Source organism: Entamoeba dispar, genomic scaffold, assembly GCF_000209125.1.
Source record: "Entamoeba dispar SAW760 scf_1105229461121 genomic scaffold, whole genome shotgun sequence".
NCBI classification, from domain to species: domain Eukaryota; phylum Evosea; order Mastigamoebida; family Endamoebidae; genus Entamoeba; species Entamoeba dispar.
The window spans coordinates 1-7,712 of NW_001854534.1; the positions used below are offsets into that span (position 1 = coordinate 1).

Genomic DNA, 7,712 nt, shown 5'->3' on the forward strand with positions numbered 1-7,712 from the left:
TGGTTTTTGTGAAATGCTTGATAATCAACATATTTGAGAAGGAATAATTAATTCTTTTGATGAATATTTTGTTATTAATTCATTTAATATACTATCTTTAATATTAAATCCATTAATATTTGTTCTACAATATCTTAAACTTCCATCTGTGATAGTAAAACAACTTTTGATATTTTTTGGTGTGAGAACACCTAATTCGTGATTATTATCTTTCTGTAATGACATTATTGATGTAATAAATGTATCTCCAATTTGTGTAAATGAACAATTTTCATGATTACTATTTAATACACCATAATAATCACGTTCTTTCATTTGATCAAGTCCAATTGTAACTACTAATGAATTTCCTTTAACTGGTGAATTTATTTGTTTGGTAATTTTATTTGCAATAACACCTTGATTACATTGACAAATAACAAAATTTTGTTGAATTGCCATTTTAACTTCAAGTGTTAAATTTCCAAATAATGCATTAGGAAACATTTTCATGGCAGCAAATGGTAATAAATCATCTATTGGAATAATTACTTCAAATTCTTTTTCAATTGTATTGTTTGGTGATTTAATAATTTCTTGAAGATTAAAATAACATCCACATACATTATCTTCATGATTATATGCTGATTCCCATTGTGTATAAATTCCTGGTTTATAATCTAATTCTTCTTGTGCTTTTAACATTCTAATAGCTGCATTTTCATATAATGCTTCTGTTTGTTCACATGCTGTTTTCTTATTTCTTGAATATACTCTATATGCATCAAATAAATGTGTTGATGATTTTAATCCTACAAAATATTCTATTGCTGTTAATCTTCCTGTTTGAAATGCTGAAATATCTCCTTCTTGTGTATCACTTATTTGTGTCCAAAATTGTTCTGTTGGTTTAATTTGAATTCTAACTAATGCTGTAATAGATGATTTATCTATATTTGTAATTTGAATTGATTCATCTGTTAATTTTACTTTAGTATACATTCCTTTTTGTACAGGACATGGTGGATCAGATGAATCAATTGATAAACATTTATTATCATGAACACCTGAATTAGCTTCAAGTATTCCATCTGTATAATTAAAGTATTTAATAAGGTCACCTGTTTCTTCTTGATCTAATGCTTTAATAACGTTATAGTTCATTCTGTTTATTTTGATTTATTAGTTCAATCTTTTATTTCATTTATGAAGTTTGGTAATTGGAAAAGATTCAAAGAAGGATTAAAGAAATTAGCAGCTGCATTAGCAGTTGGTGCTAAATTAGGTGGAAATATGATAGAAAAAGCAAAACCACTTATTTCTATAGCATCAGATTTTATTCCAGGTGGTGAAATAATTAAAAAAGGTACAGAAGTAATTAGTAAAATAGCAGAACCAACAAGTGAAGTATTAAATAGAATAGCATCAGGTGAAAATGTTGTTGGAGCAACTAAAAGATATTTAAATCAAGTTAAAAATGAAATACCAAATGATATTACTAAAACAGCAAGTAAAATAATAAATCAAGTACCAGAACATATTAGAAAAACAAATAATGGAATACAACAATCTAATAAATCTATACCTGCACTTTTTGCTAATCCACTTAATGGTAATAATACAAATATAGATGAATATTCTGATAATGATAGTATTGATGATTATCTATAATTAATTAACTATTTTTTATTATTTGATATGACAAGATTTGGTGTACTAAAAAGGAATAAAAAAAGAGTAAAAAATATTGGAAAGAAAATAGCAGGAATAGGAGGAAAAGTATATAAATGGATAGGAAATGCAATGTATAAAGTATCTCCTGTTGCTAAACCAATATTAGGAATGTTACCAGGTGGAAGTATTATAACAGGATTATATGATCGTGGTGCTAATAATCAATATGTAAGAGGACAATTTTTAAATGATATTGCAGATGGAAAATCAGCTAAAGAAGTAATAACAAATTATAAAGATAATCTTGTTGATTATGTTATAAAAGGAAATAATCCATATGTTGAAAATAATATTAATTCAAATCAAACAATAAATGGAATAACAACACAATCACTTGATAATCCTTCTAAAAATTCATCATTACATCAAAAAATGTTACAAGAAAGTATAATTGGTAATGATTCACGTACTGCTAAAAATTTACAAAGTATAATTTATTCTATGCCAGAAGGTAAAACAAAACATTATTATACAACACAAATAAATAAATTTAATAAATAAATTTAATTATCATTTTTCTCTGGTTTACTTTCTTCTGTTTTTTTATCTCTTATTAATTTTCTATATGTTTTATTTTCTTCTTCTGTTTTTTCTTCTTTCTTCTTTCTTGGTAAATCCCACATTAAACCTTTTCCATTAGCTATTCTATATACAAGACTCCAATATGGTTTTTTCAATGCTAATTTCTCTTCTGGAGTAGTTTCTTCATCAATAATATAAATTAATTGTTGCATACAATCTATTAGTTCATCAATAGTCATATTCTTGTATTTTCCAAGGGCATAATCACCAATGATATCCTTTATAGTATTCATGTCAAATGATTAATGAGATTGATAGTGATGTTTAAATATATAATTTATCTCTTTTAGGGTCTCTATTTTTTATCTCTTTTTGATTCTATTTTATAACTTTATGACGTAATTACAAATATATAATGATGTGTAGTGATCTTTAAATGGTCATTAATTTAATGAATCTTCTTGATGTTAGTCTGAAATGTTTGAACATTTGTTTATTTGTAAATCTAATGTGGCAGTTTTATCTCTATTCTGGTCCCTTTTCATTTCTTCATTTTTTGAGTCTTTCATTTGGTATCCTTTGGGCTCTGATGGTATTAGAGGATGTTTTTGATGTTTATGAATGTCTGTCATTATCTTTCGTAATTTTTATCCAACTTTATCTATTTGGTTTAGCAACGTGGCTTCATCTAACTTCTATTCCTAATAGTAGTATTGTGACTGTAACTAACCTTGATGACTATCCTAGTTATTATTATGAAGAGTATTATGATGTTTAATTCTTTTTTTTGTTTTATATTTTATCTTTAATAACTTCATTATTTCTATCAAACACTGTTAGTAGAATAGTACCTTCATCAATTTGTTTATTTTCTTTTCAATCTATTTGGTATTTACCAATATCTAATTATAAAAAATAAAAGATAAACCATAAAAAGAATTAATTAAAAATTTCCACCTGTCCATCTACTAGCTAATTCTTCAGGATCATCTTCACTTTCTTCTTCTTCACTGTTATCTCTACTAGCAATCTTTATCTTTTTCCCACTTTGTGTCGTAATGTATTTATTTTTTCCTTGTTGACTGATTATATTCTTACTTACATCAAAGAATTTTTTGTATATTTCATGGTCGTCTACTGCTATTCTTTTTGTTGGTTCTTCATCTATTACTGGCTGTTCTTGTTCTAATAATAATCTCGCTTCTTCTATAGAATCACTTGAATTGAGATATTCTTCTTCATTATCTACTTCTTCATCATCGGCTTGGCTATACATACTTAATATATCTGGATCTAAATCACCGTAGATTTGTTTTAGTTCTTCTATACTTTTCTTTCTTCTTTCTGGTTGTTTATATAGCTTGTCTTTTGAAAACAATACAGTGGCATTCTCTTCTAACCATTTAGCATCTCCTCTTTCTTTAGCTATTTCTTTCATTAAGTTCCAGTTCTCAGTATTTAATACTACAATGGTTGGAAGACTTATTACATCAGCATGGTCATATTTTACATTCATTGTAATTTTTTCTCCATTTGTACTAACTATTGCTTTAAATTCGAACCAATCCATTGCAGCTAGATTAGCATCATCAAATAGTCTTACTTCATATTTAGCGAGCGAGTCTTTTCCATCAAACATTACTCTTCCTCGAAATTCTTGTACCTTGGTATCTTTTAAGAGATCGTTTATGAACTCACTTTTTCCTATTCTTGTTTCTCCCAACAACACAAGTAATTTGGTTCTTTTTACTTTCCCCGATTTTACTATCTTTAGCCAAGCTCTCGCATTTTTTACTAATGAATTATTTTCGTCCCAAGGAAATAATTTAATTTTAATACGTTCTGTTTTATCGTTAGCGTGTTTCTCTCTCCATGCATCTCTGAATTTCTTTCCATTGTTTAGCCACCACATGGGAGATGAATCTTGTAAATAGGCACTGGCTTCTTTAAGAGTTGGAATATTCAAGGCTTTCATAATTTCATTGCCTCCAATTCTTCCTTTTGTGTTGGGTCTTTTGCCAAATTCTTCAAATTTAGCTTCTTCTCCGTGCTTCTTTGCTTGTCTCTCTAAATATCTAATTATATTCATAAATGATCCATCGAATTCTGGATGTTCAGTTACTGCTGTGAAGAATACAGAATATGTTGTGTTGTTTACATTTATTAATGGTCTTTTTCGAGAGTGTGCGGTTTCATCTAGTTTAAAAAACACGTGCGCGTGTTTGTTATCTCCTTTGGTTACAGTGCTGACGGCTAAATATTCAATTTTCGATGGCTTGGTTTTGGTTGATGTCCAAGTTTGCAAGGCATTTTTTATTTCGTTTAATGTCAAGATTTTATGGTTTTGGTCGTAGTTAATAGTAGCAAAACCATAACTCGAGTTAAATTCGTAGTACTTTCCTTTGGACATGTGTTCTTGTTGCTTCGTTTAAAATTATGAGTTGTTTTTATTGTATGTATTTGTCTGTTTATTGTTTGTGTGTATCTTTTTGAGGTTATAAAATTGCATATCAAATTATGAATATAGTAAAGATATAGTAAACCAAATTTAGAACTGTCTGTTTGAGTGTCTGTTTATGTGTTGGTTACACGTTTTATAGGTTATTTAGAGTTTGGTACTTTTTATTTCATTTCATGTTCCCTCTTTTGTCGAGTATCTTGCAAGACATCGACGAAACTAGCAAAGGTCTCCTCGATAATAAAGATTTGGATTTGGACTCAAAATGTTTAATATACTCCATTCTTTATTTTATGAGGAGATTCGAGGAGACTCACTATAATTATAGTGATGTTCTCTTCTTTTATATTACAGGTTTCGTTGATTCTTGCAAAAAAGAACAACGATTTAATAAACTAGGTGGGTTATTAGAATTATTAGAGAATTTCAATTTTGTTAATGACTTGGATGACTAATTCATTTTTTTATTCTATTTTATTTAATTTTTAATTAAACAAAATACTTATTAAAAAGAATTTAATTATTTTTAATTACTTGTCTTCTTCTTTGGGGTGTTTTGGTTTCTTTTCAACCTCTTTAAAAGCTTTCATTAATCTCTCTTTCTTTCTTTCTATTCTTCTACTATAAAACGCTGCTATTACTTCTTCGTATCCTTCTCTTATTTCTTCAGATAATTGATGGATATAATTTAGCACTTCAACTTCTTCATCTAGAATTTCATTATACTTCTCTTCATTGGTATAATATCTTTCCTCTTTCTTAAATAGTTCTACAAAGTCATCACATAAATCTTTCAAGCTAAACATGTCTTGAAAGAAATTATTCAAATCATTTACATTTATATCTTCAAACTTGGTAACTAGAACTTTATCTTCTGCGTCCATGGTGTAGTCCATCTTGTCTCATCTGTTTAAATATTTAGATGTAGCAGGCATTCAGACAGACAATCACAGATAAAAGAGACAAAACAGACAATTCTATTTTTATCTTATTATACTTTTATTATAATTATAGTATAACAGACAATTCCTCTGCCTCATACAGACATGCTAATTTGTTATTTAAACGCCGCTAACAATGTTATCAGCATTTAATGGAGTACAGTCAACCTAAATTAAACCTTTCTATTCTTCTCAGTGCTGTTGCTAGAGAAGTTAGACAGCAGCTTAGTCGAGCCACCGATGAAACTGCTGAGATTGTACTTTATGGTTTGGTCTATTGGTTCCGTATTTGGGACCATGAGTATAATCTTCGACCAACCAAGTACTTACTTATGTGGCTCGACTTCCTTATTAAGGATATCGAGTCTAATTTGCTTGACTCCAAACCTTTGGTCTATTTGCTCAACCAAATCCGCACTGGTTATTATCAACCAGACATTGAGCACTTTAATTGAATGCTTTTTATCTACGTGTTTAAATAACAAATTTGTTTATTTTTAGAAATCAATAACAAAAAACGAATGACATTTTCTAAAAATAAAACAAACATAAATAAATTAATCAATTAATTGAATTATAATAATTCTGTTTTCCTCCTCTGAGGTTTTGTCTCTTCTTTAATTTTTTCTTCTTTCTGTTTCTTTTCCTCTTTTAACTCTTCAAGTATAAGTTGGTTCTTCTTCTTAAACAACTTAATCTTTTTTCCTAATTCATTTATTACTTCAATATGCGTATTTATTACATGGTTGAGCATATTGAGAGGTGTCTTTTCAAAAGACATCTTAACTCCTTCTGATAGTGTATAAGCAGTAATACTAATATCTTCTATACTTTGTAGTAACTGAGTAAAATCTGTAATAGTAATAGTCCTATAATCAAGTTCAGTTTCTTCTTCAGAATCATTAAATAGGTGTCTAACATTATTAGCTGATGTACCGTACATTGTAAGATCTAATGAGCATATCCAGATTGTAGGGTAATTAAATATTAGTATAGTTTATTGTTAAATTATTTGTTTTACTATTAACTTGAAATTATTCCACTCAAGATCTCGTCAGGTTGAAGTTTCCCGATTTTTTACAAAAAATTTTAATCAAAAAATGTTAATAAAAAAATCAAAAAGTCCAAATGTCATATCATTACTATAAATAGAATTTGTTAAAAATAACATAAAAAATATTATCAATTTGAGAAGAATGGAAGAAGAAAAGAAAAGATATAATAAGTATAAAAGAAGAAGGGAATAGAAATAAATAGAAGGATAGATTAATAAGAGATATAGAAATGTTAATAAGAGATATAGAAATGTTAATAAGAGATATAGAAGTGTAATAAAGAGAATATAAAGTGTAATAAAGGATATAGATTCATTAATAACAAAGAGGGGATCATTAATATCATACATACCATTTATAATGATATATATTAGTATAAATTGTGACTGTATGATGACGTGGCATTTGTATATATTCTTATTGTCTCACAATTATACTAGTCACAATGCGCCCTACGGGCGCATACGACGCTTCGCGTCGTGTGACTAGTATAATTGTGACAATAATTATATTGGAAAAGAGAATGTGACTGTTGACGTGGCAATCACAACTTATACTAATATATATCATTATACATAGTATATAATATCAACTAATGAATCTATATCTCTATTACACTTTCTATTAACATTATATTATTATTATTATTATTATTTTACATTTCTTATTAAACTATCAATTTTTGTATTTATTTTTAAAACTCTGGTAGAATATCATTTATATAATTGTATTGTCACCAAAACATAATAAAATATATACATGTATTATATAATACGTTTTATTATTAAAAGTAGAGTTTGATAGAAACATTAAAAATAATCTAATATGGTATTTATTTGTTTATCAATGTTCTTATTGTTTTTGAGATGTTACATTATTATAATTATTATTAATTTCATCATCACTCTCTATATTATCAGAGTCTTTTATCAATGTACTATATTGTGATTTTATATCATTATAATTCAAATTATTATATAATTAATACATAATTTCATTTGTCTAATTTGTAATATCATTATT

At 27.3% G+C, this 7,712-nt stretch overlaps 9 protein-coding genes across 9 annotated transcripts, besides 12 other annotated features; 3 read left to right on the forward strand and 6 right to left on the reverse strand.

The window, feature by feature from the left end:
* Nucleotides 1–24: 24 nt before the first annotated feature.
* On the reverse strand, nucleotides 25–1,143 carry EDI_274890 (uncharacterized protein; the record flags this gene model as incomplete). The annotated part of the gene is made up of 1 exon (XM_001738149.1): nucleotides 25–1,143. One exon carries the CDS (start codon nucleotides 1,141–1,143, stop codon nucleotides 25–27), a length of 1,119 nt encoding a protein of 372 aa, XP_001738201.1.
* A 42-nt stretch (nucleotides 1,144–1,185) lies between these two features.
* Nucleotides 1,186–1,650, forward strand: EDI_274900 (uncharacterized protein; the record flags this gene model as incomplete). Its single annotated transcript, XM_001738150.1, has 1 exon — nucleotides 1,186–1,650. The coding sequence occupies one exon, from the start codon at nucleotides 1,186–1,188 to the stop codon at nucleotides 1,648–1,650; it is 465 nt and encodes a 154-aa protein (XP_001738202.1).
* Nucleotides 1,646–1,674: a sequence feature (AT_rich).
* Nucleotides 1,675–1,677: 3 nt separating this feature from the next.
* On the forward strand, nucleotides 1,678–2,214 carry EDI_274910 (uncharacterized protein; the record flags this gene model as incomplete). Its single annotated transcript, XM_001738151.1, has 1 exon — nucleotides 1,678–2,214. One exon carries the CDS (start codon nucleotides 1,678–1,680, stop codon nucleotides 2,212–2,214), a length of 537 nt encoding a protein of 178 aa, XP_001738203.1.
* Nucleotides 2,192–2,224: a sequence feature (AT_rich).
* EDI_274920 (uncharacterized protein) lies at nucleotides 2,217–2,528 on the reverse strand (the record flags this gene model as incomplete). Its single annotated transcript, XM_001738152.1, has 1 exon — nucleotides 2,217–2,528. The coding sequence occupies one exon, from the start codon at nucleotides 2,526–2,528 to the stop codon at nucleotides 2,217–2,219; it is 312 nt and encodes a 103-aa protein (XP_001738204.1).
* Nucleotides 2,227–2,322: a microsatellite.
* Nucleotides 2,529–3,138: 610 nt separating the features above from the next.
* Nucleotides 3,139–3,188: a sequence feature (AT_rich).
* On the reverse strand, nucleotides 3,179–4,645 carry EDI_274930 (uncharacterized protein; the record flags this gene model as incomplete). The annotated part of the gene is made up of 1 exon (XM_001738153.1): nucleotides 3,179–4,645. The coding sequence occupies one exon, from the start codon at nucleotides 4,643–4,645 to the stop codon at nucleotides 3,179–3,181; it is 1,467 nt and encodes a 488-aa protein (XP_001738205.1).
* Nucleotides 4,646–5,151: 506 nt separating this feature from the next.
* Nucleotides 5,152–5,226: a sequence feature (AT_rich).
* Nucleotides 5,224–5,589, reverse strand: EDI_274940 (uncharacterized protein; the record flags this gene model as incomplete). Its single annotated transcript, XM_001738154.1, has 1 exon — nucleotides 5,224–5,589. The coding sequence occupies one exon, from the start codon at nucleotides 5,587–5,589 to the stop codon at nucleotides 5,224–5,226; it is 366 nt and encodes a 121-aa protein (XP_001738206.1).
* Nucleotides 5,590–5,671: 82 nt separating this feature from the next.
* Nucleotides 5,672–5,706: a sequence feature (AT_rich).
* An 80-nt stretch (nucleotides 5,707–5,786) lies between these two features.
* Nucleotides 5,787–6,089, forward strand: EDI_274950 (uncharacterized protein; the record flags this gene model as incomplete). Its single annotated transcript, XM_001738155.1, has 1 exon — nucleotides 5,787–6,089. One exon carries the CDS (start codon nucleotides 5,787–5,789, stop codon nucleotides 6,087–6,089), a length of 303 nt encoding a protein of 100 aa, XP_001738207.1.
* Nucleotides 6,090–6,166: 77 nt separating this feature from the next.
* Nucleotides 6,167–6,219: a sequence feature (AT_rich).
* On the reverse strand, nucleotides 6,209–6,577 carry EDI_274960 (uncharacterized protein; the record flags this gene model as incomplete). The annotated part of the gene is made up of 1 exon (XM_001738156.1): nucleotides 6,209–6,577. The coding sequence occupies one exon, from the start codon at nucleotides 6,575–6,577 to the stop codon at nucleotides 6,209–6,211; it is 369 nt and encodes a 122-aa protein (XP_001738208.1).
* Nucleotides 6,239–6,295: a microsatellite.
* A 129-nt stretch (nucleotides 6,578–6,706) lies between the features above and the next one.
* Nucleotides 6,707–6,750: a sequence feature (AT_rich).
* Nucleotides 6,728–7,039, reverse strand: EDI_274970 (uncharacterized protein; the record flags this gene model as incomplete). The annotated part of the gene is made up of 1 exon (XM_001738157.1): nucleotides 6,728–7,039. The coding sequence occupies one exon, from the start codon at nucleotides 7,037–7,039 to the stop codon at nucleotides 6,728–6,730; it is 312 nt and encodes a 103-aa protein (XP_001738209.1).
* Nucleotides 6,824–6,893: a microsatellite.
* A 272-nt stretch (nucleotides 7,040–7,311) lies between the features above and the next one.
* Nucleotides 7,312–7,344: a microsatellite.
* Nucleotides 7,345–7,562: 218 nt separating this feature from the next.
* Nucleotides 7,563–7,712: part of a microsatellite that runs on past the window's edge.